Source organism: Bos indicus x Bos taurus, chromosome 6, assembly GCF_003369695.1.
Source record: "Bos indicus x Bos taurus breed Angus x Brahman F1 hybrid chromosome 6, Bos_hybrid_MaternalHap_v2.0, whole genome shotgun sequence".
Classification (NCBI taxonomy): Eukaryota; Metazoa; Chordata; class Mammalia; order Artiodactyla; family Bovidae; genus Bos; species Bos indicus x Bos taurus.
The window spans coordinates 114880525-114900311 of record NC_040081.1 but is presented as its reverse complement, the minus strand read 5'-3'; the positions used below and the strand labels follow the sequence as shown (position 1 = coordinate 114900311).

Sequence of the window (19787 nt, the reverse complement as noted above, 5' to 3'; positions counted from 1 at the left end):
GTGATTTGGGCACCGGGACCGCTGTGCAGAGTCACTGCGGGAACCGCGAGGCCCTTGGAGCAGCACGCGCACGCACGTGATTAGGAGCCGCCAGTTTATGTTAGCGTCCCTGCTGCTGTCTTCACTGCATTTCCGGTGGGAGTGGCTCTAGGAGGGAATAAGACTTCCTAGAAGGACTAGGCAGAGAGAAGAACCCAGGACAGGACACAGGGCAAATGGAAGGAGGAAACGGCCTCAGAGGAGAAAAGCTCTCCGTTTAGATTGTTTAAAATTCAAAATTAAAACACACAGGAAGATTGAAAAAATTAAATGAAATTAATCTTTTTCTTGTGTAGATTCTAAGAAAAGAGAATATTGGTATGGCGATAATAACATCACACAAAATAATTCAAGTTAAAAACCTATAAAAAGAACAAAGCAGGCAATATGCACCAAAAATAAAGAGTCTCTCACTTATCAACAAAGTTAGATGGACTACAATAAACATGGACAAGTATTCTTAGGGGAAGGCTATGCTATGCTATGCGTAGTTTCCAGAAACTAAGAAATAGAATTAGAGCACAGAGTATTTCAGACAACTTATATACATACACACATGTATTACATTTTATACACACACACATATATATTACACCCAGTAGAGAATATACTTTTTTCTCCAAAGGCACATGGCGTATTTACCAAAGTTGACAATATTCTACTCCAGAAGTGCAGTTCCTACAAATTAAAAATATGTTTATAGCATACAGGTCACATCTACTATCAGCAGTGTAATTAAACAGCTGCTGCTGCTGCTGCTGCTAAGTCGCTTCAGTCGTGTCCGACTCTGTGCGACCCCACCAGGCTCCCTGTCCCTGGGGTTCTCCAGGCAAGAACACTGGAGTGGGTTGCCATTTCCTTCTCCAATGCATGAAAGTGAAAAGTGAAAGTGAAGTCGCTCAGTCGTGCCCGACTCTTAGCGACCCCATGGACTGCAGCCCACCAGGCTCCTCCGTCCATGGGATTTTCCAGGCAAGAGTACTGGAGTGGGGTGCCACTGCCTTCTCCGGTAATTAAATAGAAGCCAGTGGAAAAAAAGACAATACAAAATAATCTGTATGTTTTAAAGTTTAAAACTATATTTCCAAATAATCCATGGGTCAAGGAGAAAATTAAAATGGAAATTATAATACAGTTTAGAACTGTTTAATAATTACAGTGCTGTACATTAACACCATTGAATATAGTCAAAGTGGTTTTCAGAGAAAATTTTGTAGTATTAAATATATATATTATAAAAAAGAAAAGTTAGAAGATATAGGAAGTAAGCTTTCAACATAAAAACATAAGGTGGGGAAAGCATAACAAACTCAAATTAAGATTAAGGAAATAATAAGGATAAATTAGAAATTAACAAAACGGAAAACAAAACAAACAGTATATAACTGATCAGACAAAAAAAGAAGTCTTCAGTAAGTATGACCAAGGAAAAGAGGGAAAATATATCAAGAATGAAGAAGAAAGAAGACAAAGATGACATCAAATACAACAGAGAAGTGAAGTTACAAGAAAATTCTATGAATAACTTTATACTAATGCATCCGATTCATCCATTCAACAGTTATTTTTAGAGCTCCTACTTTCTTCTAAAAATTGTTTTGTGCACTGGGGATATATTGGTGAACAAAGTCCCTGCCTTCATGGGATTTACATTTCAGTAAGGTAATATCACACGGGCTTCCCTGGTGGCTCAGAGGTTAAAGCGTCTACCTGCAATGCGGGAGACCTGGGTTTGATCCCTGGGTCGGGAAGATCCCCCAGAGAAGGAAATGACAACCCACTCCAGTATTCCTGCCTGGAGAATCCCATGGATGGAAGAGCCAGGTGGGCTACAGTCCACGGGGTCGCAAAGAGTCGGACACGACTGAACGACTTAACTTTCAGCTTAACTTTCAACTTTCAAGGTAATATCACAGTCACGTGGGCAGATTGTGTTGTACGAATAGATTAAAGGGGTAAGACTATATGATTATCACAATAGAGACTAAAGGGAGTATCTGATAAAATTAAGCCCCCATTCTATTTTTTTAATTGAAATATAGTTGATTTACAATATTATATATTACAGGTGTACAATACACTCATTCATAATTTTTAAAGGATATACACCGTTTATAGTTATCACAAAGCATTGGCTGTATCCCGTGTTGTACATAATATCCTGTAGTTCAGTCACTCAGTCGTGTCCAACTCTTTGTGACCCCATGGACTGCAGCACACCAGGCTTCCCTGTCCTTCACCATCTCCTGGACTTTGCTCAAACTCATGCCCATTGAGTCCGTGATGCCATCCAACCGTCTCATCCTCTGTCGTCCCCTTCTCCTCCTGCCTTCAATCTTGCCCAGCATCAGGGTCTTTTCCAGTGAGTCAGCTCTTCCTGTCAGGTGGCCAAAGTACTGGAGTTTCAGCTTCAGCATCAGTCCTTCCAATGAATGTTCGGGACTGATCTCCTTTAGCACGGACTGGTTGGATCTCCTTGCAGTCCAAGGGACTCTCAAGAGTCTTCTCCAGCCACAGTTCAAAAGCATCAATTCTTTGGTGCTGAGCCTTATTTTTGGTCCAGCCCTCACATCCTTACATGACCACTGAAAAAAACACAGCTTTGGCAAAGTGATGTCTCTGCTTTTCAATACGCTGCCTAGATTTCTCATAGCTTTCCTTCAAGGAGTGCGTGTCTTTTAATTTCATGACTGCATTCACCATCTGCAGTGATCTTGGAGCCCAAGAAAATCTGTCACTGTTTCCACTTTTTCCCCATTCGTTTGCCATGAAGTGATGGGACTGGATGCCGTGATCTTAGGTTTTTTTTTTTTTGAATGTTGTTTAAACCAGCTTTTTCACTCTCTTCTTTCACCCTCATCAAGAGGCTCTTTAGTTCCTCTTTGCTTTCTGCCATTGTAGCGGTGTCATCTGCGTGTCTGAGGCTGTTGATACTTCTTGCGTCTGGACTCCAGCTGTGCTTCATCCAGCTGATGTTTTGCATGGTGTACTCTGCATGTGAGTTAAATAAGCAGGGGACAGCATATAGCCTTGTGCTCCTCTCCCAGTTTTCAGCAAGTCTGTTGTTCCGTGTACACTTCTGCTGCTTCTGTGCAGTTTTCTCAGGAGGCGGGTCAGGTGGTCTGGTATTCCTGTCTCTAAGAATTTTCCACAGTTTATCGTGATCCACACAATCAAAGGCTTCAGTGTAGTCAATGAAGTAGAAGTAGATGTTTTTCTGGAATTCCCTTGTTTTCCACAGGGCGGAGTCTTAACCACTGGGCCGCCAGGGAAGACCCTTGTCGCAGTATTGTTACGATGCCTGTGTACAGTGACTGCTGTGGGTTTACAGAATGGTCCAGCGGCCTGGTTGAAGAGTTTTGGCAGCATCCTATGCCATTAGTACCCGGCTGTGGATGGAGGTTCTTAATGTACAGGAGGCTGTGATCAAAACCATCCCCAAGAAAACGAAATGCAAAAAGGCAAAATGGTTGTCTGAGGAGGCCTCACAAATAGCTGAGAAAAGAAGAGAGGCAAAAGGCAAAGGAGAAAAGGAAAGGTATAAGCATCTGAATGCAGAGTTCCAAAGAATAGCAAGGAGGGCCTTCCTCAGTGATCAGTGCAAAGAAATAGAGGAAAACAATAGAATGGGAAAGCCTAGAGATCTCTTCAAGAAAATTAGAGACACCAAGGGAACATTTCATGCAAAGATGGGCTCGATAAAGGACAGAAATGGTATGGACCTAATAGAAGCAGAAGATACTAAGAAGAGGTGGCAAGAATACACAGAAGAACTATACAAAAAAGATCTTCACGAGTAAGATAATCATGATACTATGATCACTCACCTAGAGCCAGACATCCTGGAATGTGAAGTCAAGTGGGCCTTAGAGAGCATCACTACAAACCAAGCTAGTGGACGTGATGGGATTCCAGCTCAGCTATTTCAAATCCTAAAAGATGATGCTGTGAAAGTGCTGCACTCAATATGCCAGCAAATTTGGAAAACTCAGCAGTGGCCACAGGACTGGAAAAGGTCATTTTTCATTCCAATCCCAAAGAAAGGCAATGCCAAAGAATGTCAAACTACCACACAATTGCACTCATCTCACACGCTAGCAAAGTAATGCTCAAAATTCTCCAAACTAGGCTTCAGCAATATGTGAACCATGAACTTCCCAATGTTCAAGTTGGATTTAGAAAAGGCAGAGGAAACAGAGATCAAATTGCCAACATCCACTGGATCATTGAAAAAGCAAGAGAGTTCCAGAAAAACATGTACTTCTTCATTGACTAAAAAGCTAAAGCTAAAGCTTTTGACTGTGTAGATTGCAACAAACTATGGAAGATTCTTCAAGAGATGGGAATAAAAGACCATCTTACCTGCCTCCTGAGAAACCTGTATGCAGGTCAGGAGCCAACAGTTAGAACCAGACATGGAACAAAGGACTGGTTCCAAATTGAGAAAGGAGTATGTCAAGGCTGTGTACTGTCACCCTGCTTATTTAACTTCTATGCAGAGTACATCATGCAACATGCCGGGCTGGAGGAAGCATAAGCTGGAATCAAGATTGCCAGGAGAAATATCAATAACCTCAGATACGCAGATGACACCACACTTATGGCAGAAAGCGAAGAACTAAAGAGCCTCTTGATGAAGGTGAAAGAGGAGAGTGAAAAAACTGGCTTAAAACTCAGCATTCAATAAACTAAGATCATGGTTGCATCACTTCATGGCAAATAGATGAAGAAACAATGGAAACAGTGACAGATTTTATTTTCTTGGGCTCCAAAATCACTGCAGGTGGTGACTGCAGCCATGAAATCAAAAGACAGTTGCTCCTTGGAAGAAAAGCTATGACAAACCTAGATAGCATAATAAAAAGCAGAGATACTTCTTTGCCAACAAAGATCTGTAGAGTCAAAGCTATGGTTTTTCCAGTAGTCCTGTGGGAATGTGAGAATTGGAAAGAAAGCTGAGCGCTGAAGAATTGATGCTTTTGAACTGTGTTGGAGAAGATCCTTGAGAGTTCCTTGGACATCAAGGAGATCAAACCAGTTAATCCTAAAGGAAACCAGTCCTGAATATTCATTGGAGGGATTGATGCTGAAGCTCTAATACTTTGGCCACCTGATGCAAAGAGCCAGCTCATTAGAGAAGACTCTGACACTGGGAAAGATTAAAGGCAGGAGGAGAAGGGGATGACAGAGGATGAGATGGTTGAATGGCATCACTGGCTCGATGGACCTGAGTTTGAGCAAGCTCCGGGAGTTGGTGGTGGACAGGGAAGCCTCGCGTGCTGCAGTTCATGGGGTCACAAAGACTGAGCGGACTGAGCTCAGTCACGGACACGACTGAGCGACTGAGCTGACTGATGACTGTGTGTTACAGAAGGGAGAGCACCCTGCCCAGCCAGGAGGAGTCGGGGCGCTTTGTCCAGGACTCAGCTGTGTCAGGTAGAGCTGGGCTGGAGACTCCTGCTCCTCAGACGTAGCTTGCCACAAAGCAGACTTTGAACAAATATATGTTGAAATGTCCATCTTAGTGTCCCGTGCAGTTTTAGGATGGCAGAGTGAACAATGGTTGGTTCCTGGTGTGGTGGAGCCCCGATCTTGACTTATTCCATGGAAGAGTTAGGCTTGAGTGATCCCCAGGGCCAGTGAGGGGAGAGAGGGCACACCTGCCAGGTGGGCACTTTAATCTTTATTTTTTTGCACCATGTAAATTATTTTTTTAGTCTGAAACTATATCAGACTCAAAATTTGCAGCCGTAGCACAAAGAACTTCTCCTATACCATTTGAAAGTAAGTTGCTGATATGATACGCTATCATCTTGAATACTTTAGAGTATTAAAGTATTCCAGAGGAATACATTTTCTTGTAAAATCAAAATACAACTGTTGAAATTATGAACTTAACGCCGATGCATTCCTGTGATCTTGTCCTCTGTCTATTCATTTCACCAATCCATGGTAAATTTCAACTCTACAGTAAAAGGATCCAGTTCAGAATCACACTTTGCTTTTACTTGCCGTGGTTTTTCTGTCTCCTCCAGGAGAAGAGTTCCTCCTTCTGCCCTTGCTTTTCACACTCATGCTGCTTTTGAAGACTGCAGACCGCTCCCTGCGTAGGTGCTACCTCAGTGTGGGTCACCTCTGCCTTAGCTCCGCCCACTGGAGACAGCCAGGCTGCTGGCGGGGGCTTTGGGACGCTCACGCATTGTCAGCACCACCTCCCGCAGGAGAAGGGGCAGGAGAGCTGCCTGCCTCCCCGGGTCGGGGGCGGGGGGAGCGGGACATGGGGCCTGAAGACCCCATGGAGCAGGAGCCAGCCTGGTGACTAGATTTTGTGAGCCTGGGATAAATGACTTTTTAAATCTGATTGCTTTATCTGAAAACCACATAAAAGCCGCAAGTGTTGTCTAGTTTTGCACCTGACGTATTGCCTTCATTATTGAGGTTTTGTGAAATCTAACTGTCCCAGAGCCCGGGTCAGAGCTGCGCAGGCTGCACCTGAGGCGAGAGCCAGCCTCTCCTTGTCTCAGTGGCTCCTCTGCACTCAGCGCCCTCCCTGCGGGGCCGGGGCGCCTGCCCCGGGCACCCGGGTGACCCACGGCCTGGACCCTTTTCCCTCTCTGCTGGCCTGCCCACCGGCCCCTGTCCTGGGGGGTGCCTGCCCCGGGCACCCGGGTGACCCACGGCCTGGACCCTTTTCCCTCTCTCCTGGCCCGCCCGCCAGCCCCTGTCCCGGGGGGGCGCCTGGCCCAGGCACCCGGGTGATCGCACAGCCTGGACCCTTTTCCCTCTCTGCTGGCCCGCCCGCTGGCCCCTGTCCTGGGGGGCACCTGGTGCCCAGTGACGTGGTCTCCATGCAAACCCGGGCCCAGCCGTGGCTGCGGTCTCTGTGCCTCAGTTGAGCGTGGGGTCAGCACCCGGCTTGAGTCTCCCTTGTGGGGCCCCCAGTTGGGGTCCCTGGGCTTCTGCATTGAGCAGTGGCCTGCAGACAGGGTCAGGCCACAGCAGGGGGGTCTAAGCTTCGCGTGTGGCCCTTGGCACCCGAATGAAGGGAGGTCTTCATGGAGTGTATGATTTTAATCACTGAAATGAAATACATTAACTTCACAAAATAATTTATAAGTGAATAATGTAAGTTTTTCCATTCAAATCAATGAAATTGCCTAGGGCTCCTCTTTGAAAAGCGCCCCTGTCTCTTGTTGGTGAGTCCTGGGGGCCCTCTGTGGTCAGGTGCCGGTTAGTGGGCAGCCATGTGCGGCCGTGGCTGCCATCTCCGCGCCTCGCGTCCTGGGCCCTCAACGTGACAAGCGACAGCGTCCCCTCCGCGTCACCCCACTTCCCACGCTGCCCCTTTTTGGTTGCCGTTCTGCCCACTCGCGGCCTCGCGAGCTCTCCCGGCGTCTCACCCCCATCTGCTTGGCATTTCAGTCTCCAGAAGGACTTGTGTCGTTTCAGACCCAGGGAGTTTGTGCTGCTTTGCTCTGCCAGAATAGTTATAACTCGACTTCTCTAATGTTGACCCCAGGAGGGTCTCAGATGTAGGTTTCTGCCGTGTGGCCACGCGTCTGGTGGCCCTGGCAGGTACACGCAAGGATGCTGCACCTCTTCTAATTGTCAGCAGGGCTCTAAACAGGGGCAGGCCTTTCACCGAGAGGAGCTGGGCCGCCTGCCCGAGGCTGCACCAGGTCAAGCAGGACACGGCCTGAGGTCCGTCCTGCCCGTTCTTACCTGTGTCCTCTTCCTCCCCAGTGGCCTGGCCACTCATGGGGGTTGCCTGTGCGGTTTCTTCGAGGAAAGACAGGCTGCGTCTTTACATCTATAAAGCATACCAGGGCTGCAGCTGGGGACTGAAGCAAACACGCTCCGGGTGACTGCTGCAGGGCCTGGGCAGGACGGGGCAGACGTGAGCACGCGGCTGATGAGGGTGGGGCGGGGGGAGGGAGGGCTGGGCTGAGGGCAGGCAGCCCTTCCGGGCCTCCACCTCCCTGTGCGGGACTCGGGCATGGCTCAGAATTCTGAGTCCATGCTGGCCTTCCAGGTCGTCTGAAGAGTCTTACTAACAGTGCTTTAGCTTCTTTGACATTTTCTCAATATTTGGATGCACGGTGTAAAGATCTACTCTTGGCCCAAGCCCTGTAGTTGTTCATTTTTCCCCTAATAAGGGAAACCAAGGCGTAACGATACTCAAGTCCATGCAGCGCATCACGCGATGCCGCCCAGAGCCACAGTGACCAGCGTGGGTGCGAGTCTCCCCCAGGGCCCCCAGAGCCAAGGTGCACTGTTGCAGGACCGTGTGGCAGGCATTCTCAAGGTCTGGTCGGTTTGGAGGGTGGACCAGTTCACTGGCAAGCACAGGCTTTAAAAAGTAAACGATGTGACGTTAAAACTGTCAGAGTCCTGCGCCCAAGACTACATTTCACTGTACGTGGATCTTATCTCAAAAACTGTAAAGGAAGACCGAACTCTCATTACTGGTTTAGTTTTTGGCAAGCGTGTGTTTATCGGTTCTTAAAGTATGTTTTGTGTGCTCCAGCAAATGAGTAAATACACCAAGAATCATGGGAGCCCAGCTCTCCACTGCTGGGACGGAGTTACAGAACCGGCAAAGGAGAATGTCCTGGCGTTGGGTCGGAGCTTGAGCTGTCACTGTGAACTCGTGGCTTCAGTGGATGTGAGCACGTAGAAACGAACAAACAGATGTGCCCCTGTGTGTTCACCCAGAAGGAAAGCTGTGACCAACTTAGACAGCATGTTAGAAAGCAGAGATGGTACTTTGCCAGCAAAGGTCTGTCTAGTCAAGGGTATGGTTTTCCCAGTGGTCATGTATGGATGTGACAGTTGGATTATAAAGAAAGCTGAGCGCCGAAGAATTGATGCTTTTGAACTGTGGTGTTGGAGAAGACTCTTGAGAGACCCTTGGACTGCAAGGGGATCCAACCAGTCCATCCTAAAGGAAATCAGTCCTGAATATTCATTGGAAGGACTGATGCTGAAGCTGAAACTCCAATACTTTGGCCACTTGATGGAAAGAACTGACTCATTAGAAAAGACCCTGATGCTGGGAAAGACTGAAGGCGGGAGGAGAAGGGGGTGACAAAGGATGAGATGGTTCGATGGCATCACCAAACTTGATGCACGTGAGTTTGAGTAAACTCTGGAAGTTGGTGATGGACAGGGAAGCCTGGTGTGCTGCAGTCCGTGGGGTCACAAAGAGTCGGACATGACTGAGTGACTGACCTGAACTGAACTGAACTGTGTATCATTGGCACGTGTGGGTATGTGTGTTAGTATTTCTTAGGTCTGTCTGCTGGAAGGACCAGGAAGCAAAGAAACTCCCCAGCAGCAATGAGTAGCCCTTGTGTCCAGATCTCGGTGTCTAAACACCACTCCTCAGTGAAAGGAACTAGGTTCCTAGGAGCAAAGACTGATTTCCTGGGCTGGAGCAGGGAAAGAACGAAATGAGCCCCGCACGCGTGTCTTCTACCAGAAAATAAGGAGGCGCTCGGTGCATGCCGAGGACTTACCAGAAGGACCAAGCACCAGCTCGAAGGAAGGCCGAGCATTAAAGAAAAACAGGTCAGGTGTTTGTGGATTATACGCTGTTGGATGAAACAGGCCCGCTGAGTGCATACTGATGTAGATGAATGAGCTGTAGCAAGTGGGGAGAAGGGACGCTCTCGCAGAGTTGAGTGGAGGAGGACCGGCGACCTCAGGAAATCTCCCCTGGATGCTGAAATGCAGGAGCAGGCTCTGTCCACCACGTGAGAGCCTCCACCATGGAGAAGCCTGGCTCCCTGACCAGCAGCGCCAGCACCACCTGCGATAGGCTGACCACCATCCTCCTGCAGAGACACGCAAGGAGAACCCACACGCGGGGCACCGGCCAGGCCAGCAGGGGACACCAGGCAGCCCAGACTGAGGGCCGTGCACGCGTAACAGGCCCACGTCTGAGTCTCGTGAACAGAGGGGCCGGGAGCTTTTAAAGAGGCCCGAGCCCTGAGCAATACTGACTTGGAGCCTGGACCGGGAAGTAGCCAGAAAGGGCCTTGTTGATGAAACGGGGACTCACGCTGTGTGACTTTCCGCCATTTTGATGGCTGTGCTCTGGCTACGAAAGGGAATGTCCTGCTCTTTAGAAATTCACACTGAAGTGTTCAGGGGCCCAGAGGTATGCTGTCTCCAGCTTAATCTCCGGTTTGGGAAGAGCTACCAGCATTTGTGTTCAGACAAGAAGGGGAGGGACTGAGCAGGATCGGGGAGAGGTCACACAGCCAACAGGGAAGGACTAGACGCTACTGAATCGGGATGAAGGGCACAAGAAGGGCCCATTTGCTGTCTTTGTAACTCTCGCAAGTTCTAATTTATACCAGAACAAAAAGTTGCCCGCACAGGGTGGCACCTGTGGCCCTAAGGGAGGGGTGCCAGGGGAGGTGTTTCCGTGCTTCAGTCAGCGTCCTGTCCCCGGGGGTGTCAGCCATAGCTGTGGCCGAGCCCTCGGACAAACGGCGGGCACGGCCTGACTCCGCACCTGCCCTCCTGAGCTCTGCCGCCTCCTCGCTGGCACATGGCCGCGCCTTGGAAACTTGAGATCAGAAAGGGCTTGCTGGGAAGGTGGCTCCCCGGGGGCTGGGCTGCGGCCTTCTAGCCTCTCCCGAATTGTTTCCTTGGAGGACGCTGAGATTGATTTGACGTCTTGTTTAACAGAGCGTCGCCCAGTTTATGCCGCAGCGTCCATCCGAGAGTCCGGAGCAGACCCCCCCACCCCGTGTTGGTAAACAGAGCCTTCGCCGCAGTCACGCATGTGCTCTGCTTTGACCTCACAGTGCTCTTGAGGGTTTAGAAGCGGTTCAGTCTGGGCTGGCTGCGTATCACCTAGGGAAGGCTCATTCCTGATGCTGTGAGCTTTGGGTGGTCACCTTCTCATTACAGACAGGCTTCATGTTTGTGGGACTGAAATTCTGTTAATAGGGAAATGAGAGTTTTACTGTGAAACATCTGTTTTCCCTTCACCACTGCTGGTTTAACAGAAAGGATTCCCCAAAGCCCCAGGGCTTCAGCTCCAGCCCTGCAGCCTCAGAGAGCAGCCTTGGGAGCTGCTCCGCCCGCTAAATAATTCAGGCTCCTCACAGCCACGGGCGAAAGGTCTGCTCTGAATTATGGATGCGTCTTTGTGAGGCTTTGTGTTAAGTGTACTGCGCCTCCTTCTCCCTTGCTGAAGGGAGAGACTCGCCCTTGTCAGCCCGGGGCCGGGCATCTCTGGAGAAAGTGCACTAACTTGCCTCCTCGGGGAGCCGAGCTCAGGAGCAATGTCTCTGTGTGTGGCCTCAGCCTTTGCCCGGGGCCCCAGGGGCTGTGCCGGCTGAGCCTGGTATGGATTCAGAGGGGTGGTTTGCGGTGAATGGTTGGAAGTATTTGGTTAAGTGGCATCACAGTGGCTCTTATCAGCTCTGCCCAGGTAAAGTCCCTCTGGTCTGCGCCCTGTCGTGGTTGGCGGGGGCAGGCAGACCGCGCGGGCTCCAGGTATGTGTGCGGGGGTGGGGGTCGGCTCCCAGGCAGGTGGCCATTAAGCCTACAGCCTGACCGTGAGCTGGGACTTAAGTCTTTACAGTGCTGGAAGTTAGGTGGATGAGATATTCTGGCGAGATAATGATGGGAGAGGGCCTGGAGTTACAGAATTATCCACGAAACGTTCATACAGGGGCGGGCCTCAAGGTACTTGCCAGAGGGTAACCTGCGTGTTCATCCAGCCAATGTAGGGGTCGTGGCGTTCCTGTTCTCAGCAAATTTGACAGACCTCGTAAACTTCCTCACCAGGAAAGCGTTTCTTTGACTCAAACTAATTGAAAGGGAGAAAAAAAACACACAGTGAGGACAGAGCCCAGGCAGCGTCTCTAAAGCTGGGCTGGGAGGCGGGAGGCGGGCTCTCCCATGGGGCTGGGAGGTGGCGGGCGGGCTCTGCCACAGGGTCTTCCCCTTGGGCTGGAGGATGCCTGTGGGTTTTCCAAACACCGGACTCCCCGGAGACTGTACTGGCCTTGGAGTTGGGGTGGGAACCCTGGCCTTGGGAGGAATTTCACTTGTGTTCAAGGGCAGTCCTGCCACAAATGTGCATCGTTTTCCGTGTGTTGAGAGTTGAAAGGTGCTGTGAATTATGAAATTCAGAATTTGACAATGGATGTCAAAGGCCAGGGGGTCTTTGTGTGTGTTGTGGACACGGACGCGCTTGGGTTTTGTCATCCCAAGGGGCTCTGCACCCGCCCGGCGGGTCTCACGCGAAGGCTCACCAGGAGGTCTTATGGTGACAAGACCCGTACGCACACGCTGTGTGGGCCCGGGGTGTCTCGTTCTCCCCTCTGAAGCGGGTGCGGGCTACCTGAGGTCTGGCTGAGGTCCGCAGACGGGGGCGGCGTGGCCTGGCCCTGGGGTGCTCCTGCATGGTCTCGGCCATCCACCTTCCAAGCTCCCGGTGCCAGAGTTGAGACCCAGGGAGCAGGCATTCGGGTCCCAGAACCCACAGCAGGGGGGTGTCTCCTGCAGACCAAGAAGGGGCTCATGGGGGCAGTGCGGGTGCGGGGCCCCTTTCTGAGCTTGTGGGTCCCCACGCCCCTCAGGCGAGCAGGAGTTTTCAGCCGAAGCGACTTCCTGGGGGGCCTCTGTCTGCAGGCAGAGCCCCCCAGCCTCCCCGACCCCTCCCCTACCCCATCTTCCTGTGCAGGATGCCAGCACCCCTAAGACTCACGCGGGGACTGCCCAGCTCCCGCCAAGAGTCCGGCAAGGCAGACCCCAGAGTGCACCGCTGACCCACCGAGTCCACACCAAGGGGCCAGGAGGTTCCTTTTATTCTGACTGTAAAGTGTCTTTATCAATGAGAATTTTAAAACTAATCTTATTTATTTTCGGCCGTGCTACGTCTTTATGGCTGCCGGCCTTTCTCTCATTGTGGTGAGCCGCACGTGGGCTCCGTAACTGCAGCTCTGGGCTCTGGACCTCAGGCTCTGTAGCTGCTCTGAGGCACGTGGGTCTTCCCGCATCTGGGATGGATCCAGCCTGTGTCTCCTGTGTTGGCAGCTGGATTCTTTACCGCGGGCCACCAGGGAAGCCCTCGATGAGACTTTTAAAGTGACAGCTATTGATCTGTGAGTCCTAAAAAGTGATTCGTATTTGCCAAGTCTTAATAGAAACGAGTCAGTGTATGGGTCATCTTCCCCTACAACATGTATTCAGCGTTCATCCTCTCCTTCCCTCAGTCCCTCCACAAACCTGCAGCGTGGGCCCCGCACCTGTCTCGCTCCCGCCCTGTGTGCCTGCTCCATGCCTGCTCCGTGTTGGAATCCAGACGTCTCGCGTTTGACAAGCAGAAGCTCTCACGCTGAAGGGTGCAGCTGCTTGCTCTGCGGCTTGCTGCCCACCTCGCCCCCCTCCCCATGGTCCACGCCTGCAGTCCTCTCAGCCCCGCCCGCGCCCCCTCCCCACCCACCGTCCAGGCCACCAGTGCACTCAGCCGCACCTCTGCCAGGGCAGCGCTCAGGGCCCCTCTCCACAGGCAGCCAGGAGGACCAGGTCCCTTCTGTTACTATTATTATTATTACTTGTCTTATTTTTTAACATAGATGTGATGATTTTTTCCAATATTTTTTATTGAAGTATAGTTCATTTGCAATGTTGTATGGGTTTCTGCTGTACAGCAAAGCGATTTAGTCACATACCAACACATACACATGCACACACACACACACACATGTCCATTCTCTTTTAAACATGCTCTCGCTCGCTGGTTTGTCACGGGATATCGATACAGTCCTCTGCGCTGTGCAGGCGGCCCCGCCGTTTACCCACTCTACACGTCTCTTGTTACCGTTACTCAGTCGCTCAGTCGTGTCCGACTCTGCAACCCCGTGGACTGCAGCACAGCAGGCTTCCCAGTCCTGTTCCATCTCCTGGAACTTGTTCAAACACATGTCGAGTGAGTCCGTGATGCCATCCAACCATCTCATCCTCTGTCGTCCCCTTCTCCTGCCCTCAATCTTTCCCAGCATCTGGCTCTTTTCGCATCAGGTGGTCAAAGTATTGGAGCTTCAGCTTCAGCGTCGTTCCTTCCAATGAATATGCAGGACTGATCTCCTTTAGGACTGGATCTCCTTGCAGTCGAAGGGGCTCTCAAGAGTCTCCTCCAACACCACAGTTCAAAAGCATCAATTCTTTGGTGCCTGGCTTTCTTTATGGTCCAACTCTCACATCCATACATCGGAAAAACCATAGCTTTGACTCTACAGACCTTTGTTGGCAAAGAAATGTCTCTGCTTTTTAATATGCTATCTAGATTTGTCATAGCTTTTTTTCCAAGGAGCAAGCATCTTAATTTCATGACTGCAGTCACCACCTGCAGTGATTTTGGAGCCCAAGAAAATAAAATCTGTCACTGTTGCCATTGTTTCCCCATCTATTTGCCATGAAGTGATGCGACCAGATGCCATGATCTTCATTTTTTGAATGTTGAGTTTTAAGCCAACTTTTTCACTCTCCTCTTTCACTTTCATCAAGAGGCTCATTAGCTCCTCTTTGCTTTCTGCTGTAAGGGTGGTGTCGTCTGCATATCTGACATTACTGATATTTCTCCCAGCGTTCTTGATTTCAGCTTGTGCTTCATCCAGCCTGGCATTTCACATGATGTACTCTGCATATAAGTTAAATACGCAGGGTGACAATATACAGCCTTGATGTACTCCTTTCCTAATTTGGAACCAGTCTGTTCCTTCTTGTCCGTCTTACAGATTTCTCAGGAGGCAGGTCAGGTGGTCTGGTATTCTCATCTCTTTAAGAATTTTCCAGTTTGTTGTGAGCCACACAGTCAAAGGCTTTAGCATAGTCAGTGAAGCAGAAGTAGATGTTTTTCTGAAATTCTCTTGCTTCTTCTATGATGCAGTGGGTGTTGGCAGTCTGGTTCCTCTGCCTTTTCTAAATCCATCTTGAACATCTGGAAGTTCTTGGTTCACGTCCTGCTGAAGCCTGGCTTGGAGAATTTTGAGCACTGCTTTGCTAGCGTGCGAGATGAGTGCAGTTGGGCGGTAGTCTGAGCATTCTTTGGCATTGCCTTTCTTTGGGATTGGAATTAAAAACTGACCTTTTCTAGTCCTGTGGCCACTGCTGAGGTTTCCAAAGTTGCTGGCGCGCTGAGTGCAGCGCTTCGTATCACGTATGTTATGTGTCCTGTACGTAGCAGCTTGCGTCTGCTCCCCCAGCCCCCCACTCACCCCCACCCCTCCCCCTTGGCAAGCGCGAGACTGTCCTCTGTGTCCGCCCCCTGTGTCCGCCCCCTGTGTCCGTGCGTGTCACACTGTAGACTCTGCGGTAAGTGACGTCACACGGCGTGTGTCTGTCTCATTCACTTCTCTTAGTGTCGTGATCTCTAGGTCCATCCACGTTGCCGCAGATGACATTATTTAGTTCTTTTCGCGGCCGAATAATATTCCCCTGTGCGTGTGCCACGTCCTCTGTGCCCGCGCGCCTGTCAGAGGACACCCGGGCGGCCTCCGTGTCTTGGCTGCTGTGAACGTAGGGGTGCACGTGCCGTTCCAAATCCGAGTTCAGTCTGTTCTCCGTAACATTAGCGCCAGTTCACGTTCCCAGCACACCCTTTCTCCACACCCGCTCCAGCGTTTGCCATTTGTAGACGTCTTGATGGTGGCTGTGCTGCTTGTGTGAGGTGACACCTTGCTGTAATCTTGACGTGCATCTCCCTGATGGTGATGCTGAGCACTTTCATGAGCCCCAGGCTGTCTGCAGACCATCTGTGGAGAAACGTCTGCTTAGGCTTCTGTTCACTTTCCGATCGGGTTGTTTGCTATTGAGTTGTATGAGCTGCTTCTCTATTTTGGAGATTAAGCCTTGTCGTTTGCCTGGTTTGGAAATATTTTCTGCCGTCTTGCCCTTCCTTTGCTTATCACTGCCCCCCAGGGTGAAGCCCACACAGCTCGGGTGTCCGCCACCCGGCCCCGCTGGCCCTGCCTTGGGGGCTGTCCTGCCCCTCGGGCGCCCAGCCACCCCAGCTGTGAGCCGTGTGTCTTCACGGGCTCATCCTCATGGAAGGCTTTTCTCAGGTCGCTTTCTGTCTGTGCACCCCTCAGCTCTCAGCTCAGCCACGTGGCCTCAAGGGAGGAAAGCTGGAGAGCGTCTCGGTGCCGACAGTCCATCGTATTTTCAGGAAGACTGCTCGTCTCGTGAGGACAGCCGTTTCTCAGCATGGAGCGTGGCAGGAGAGCCTCCCGGCTCAGCCCCCACGCCCCGACGCTGGCTCTATGTTCCCGTCGCTTTGGCCCCATGAGGTGGGGTCCTCCCAAGCTCCTGCCTAGTGACTGACCATGCTCTTCTCCCACTTTTCTTTGGCATCTTGATCTTTTTTCTTATGATGTTTAGTTGCTCTTAAAGATACAGAAAACTAGTCCTTCAACTGTGTAATGTGTTACTTGTATTTTCCAGTTTCTTGCTTGTCTTTTGACTTCGCTTGCAGTGTTTTTTACATACTGAGATTGACTTTATTTTGTTGAGAGTAGTTGACAGACAGCTTTGTTTCAGGTGTACAACGATGGTTCAAAATGTGTATATATTGTAAAAGAATCACCGCACATGTTGCAGAACTTTTGAGATGAGAAGTTGTAGGGCTTCCCGGAGGCGCTGGTGGTAAAGGACCCGCTTGCCATTGCAGGAGACGTAAGAGACACGGGTTCGACCCCTGGGCCAGGAAGATGCCCTGGAGGAGGGCATGGCAACCCCCTCCAGTATCCCTGCCTGGAGAATCCCATGGACAGGGGAGCCTGGCGGGCTACAGTCCCCGGGGTCGCAGACTTGGACACCCTGAGTGCGCGCGCAGAGAGCTCATCACGGTCTGCTCTCGAGCCGCGCTCTCAGACGCGTGTTGGCTGTGCTCACTGTGCGTCCCATCTCAGGGACGGCTCACCGTGGGATTGGCGTTTGTCCCTCGGGCCCCCCACCCACGCGGCCAGCGCTGGCACCACACAGCCTGTGCTCACACATGGAGACTCCGAGTCTGTCCCCCGGCTCTGGGTGCCCTCACTCGGCATTTCAGAGGGCTCTCCTGTGCTCCCTTCCAGTGTTTCTCTGCCTTCACCGTTCACGCCTGAATTTTTGGTCCGCATGGGGTTTGTTCTGGAGCGCACTGGGAGAGCCCCACCCCATTACTGTCCAGGCGGCCACCGCTGGCCCACGGCGCTCCCTGTGACCGGGTGTCCTGTGGGTGGAGTGGACACTCCTGCAGCAGCAGCCTCGCCCACCCCGCTCAGGACGTGTGTGCAGCGTGTCTGGCATCGGTGGGTGGGGGGCGGGGCTGGTCCTGCCTCTGTCTTATGTAGTTGTCCTCACGGACCTCCACACTCCTCCACATGCGGTTTTGTCCAGATCTGATAAAGCACACGTGGGGAAGTGTGTCAGGAGGAGAGGTTGACTCAGGGGGTGAGCGTCTCTGAGGTTCAGTCAACCGTGGAGCCGTGGAGTCTTCCAGGACCCCAGCCCCAGGGAGGAGGGGTGGGGAGTGTGTGTGTGTGAGCCAGCCTGTGAGTGCGTCCGTGAATGTGTGTGAGCCGGCCTGTGAGTGTGTCAGTGTGTGTGTGTGAGTGTGAGCCTACCTGTGAGTGTATCAGTGTGTGAGAGCTGGCCTGTGTGTCAGTGTGTGTGTGTAAGCTGGCCTGAGTGTCTGTCAGTGTGTGAGTGTGAGCCGGCCTGTGAGTGTGTCAGTGCATGTGGCGAGTGTGTTTCCGGTCAGTACATGCAGAAGCGGAGCTCTCCTCTCGGGGTTCTGTGTGTCGGGCTCCAGCAGAGCAGGTCCAGGCGGTTGTGTGCGTGGGCCCTGCTCCCTGCTGGGCACCGCGGCGTGCTGAGTGATGTGCGTGCCTCTCCGGGTCCTGGGAACCTGCCCGTGCCCCCTGCCCTCTGCTCTGCCCACCATCACCCAGCCCCGGCCCCGGGCGCCTCGGGACCCCGCGCGGACTCAGTGCTCCCTCCCTGTGGCACCCGCAGCCAGGTCGGCCACGACCCCGGGGGCACCCTTGTCGGGGTGCGCCTCTGCTTCAGGAGGCGCGTTCCGTCTTGTCCCCGGGCGCCCGAACAGCGTGGCGGCAGCGTGGGCGCTCCCCCCCCTGCCCAGAGGGGACGGCTTGGGGAGGCGGCGGGCGGGAGGGCAGGGGCTGCAGTGAGTGAGGTGTGTGTGGCCCACAGAGCTGACTGGCGCCGACCTGAAGGACTGCGTGAGCAACCACAGCCTGAGCAGCAATGCCAGCCTGCCCAGCGTGCAGAGCTGCCGGCGTCTGCGCGAGCGGAGAGTGGCCAGCTGGGCCGTGTCCTTCGAGCGCCTTCTGCAGGACCCGCTCGGCGTTCGCTACTTCTCCGTGAGTCTGATGGGCAGCAGGCACCCCCTCGAGCAGGACTGGGCAGGCAGGGCAAGCGTCTCCTCCTCCTGCCTCAGCCCCGGACACTCAGTTCCAGGGTCAGAGGGAGCCTCTCTCTGCTGCGTCAGGGCCTCTGTGAACCCTCAGCAGCTGCCTGTGAGCCGGGCCTGCCTTCGGGAGGGATGCTCGGCTCCTCGGGCGTCCCCAGCCTTTGGGTTTATATTCAGGGAAATTCTGGAGAGGTGCTTAGCACCTCTGGTTTCTGTGAAAGGGGGAAAATCAGAGTAAAGTGGGGAAGAGATAGCACAGGAGGGGGAGGTTCCCCCACCGCTGACTGGCCCTCTTCTGATGACTGTGTGACGGTTAATCAATGGTGTTTTCCTTAGGATTTTCTAAGGAAGGAGTTCAGTGAAGAAAACATTTTGTTCTGGCAGGCCTGCGAATACTTTAACCATGTTCCCGCACACGACAAAAAGGAGGTAGGTTTCTCAGGCGGGGACGTGAAGGGGTTGGAGGGCGGGTGGTTTCAGCAGAGGTTCACACCTAGTGTGGCTGAAAAGTCTATGCACAAATACTTTCACACGATTAAAAAAATGCTTCTTTCAGAATGTTTCTTAATATATGTGATATTTAATTTTGCCTAAACTTAGCTTGCATAAATGCCTGGAGCCCTAACACTTAGCTCAGCACGTGTACTGCCTGCTGCCCAGTGTGGAAGGGGAAATGGGAGAGAATCTGGGGGTGGGGGCGCCTTCCAGGAGCTTCCGTCTCGGCAGCCACGTGCAGGCCATGTGGGGCGGGCTGGGTCCCGGCGCGACCTGCCCTGAGGCGGCCTGCCCCCCTGCCCTCTGCCCGCCACGCTCGGCGCCACGGGGACCACATGACAGGAGCCCCAGCCCAGGTCTTCTGAGCATTAGGAGTGCCCTTTGACAGAACTTGGAGAGGAGCCGATTTATTGAAAAGCTTCATGCCAGCTGGTACTTTCAGTCAGATTTCAACCAAGAGATGGTTATTCAGTCCCAAGAAAACGTGTCTCCAGGGCCTGCAGCCACGTCAGGCGTTGGGGCTGCAGCGGTGGCAGGCACAGAGGACGAGTGCGGTCTGTGTGTGCGGCTCACACGCTGCCCCATCAGCTCTCCTACAGGGCCCGCGAGATCTTCAGTAAGTTCCTGAGCAGCAAGGCCACCACGCCGGTCAACATCGACAGCCAGGCCCAGCTGGCGGACGACATCCTCAACGCCCCCCACCCTGACATGTTCAAGGAGCAGCAGCTCCAGGTGATGGCCCTGGCGGGGGTGCAGGGTGGGGTCCTGGAGGGCTGCCCCCGCCGGCGCCAGCCCCCTGCAGGGAGTGCAG

General features: G+C 52.2%; 1 protein-coding gene across 1 annotated transcript in view; it reads left to right on the top strand.

The window, feature by feature from the left end:
• RGS12 (regulator of G protein signaling 12) overlaps window positions 1-19787 on the top strand; it is a 114758-nt gene that overhangs the window by 75188 nt on the left and 19783 nt on the right. Inside the window, exons 5-7 of the mRNA XM_027545164.1 lie at window positions 18262-18431; window positions 18818-18910; window positions 19565-19708. Coding sequence (XP_027400965.1) covers window positions 18262-18431; window positions 18818-18910; window positions 19565-19708 — 407 coding nt within the window. The remainder of the gene's footprint in view (window positions 1-18261; window positions 18432-18817; window positions 18911-19564; window positions 19709-19787) is intronic.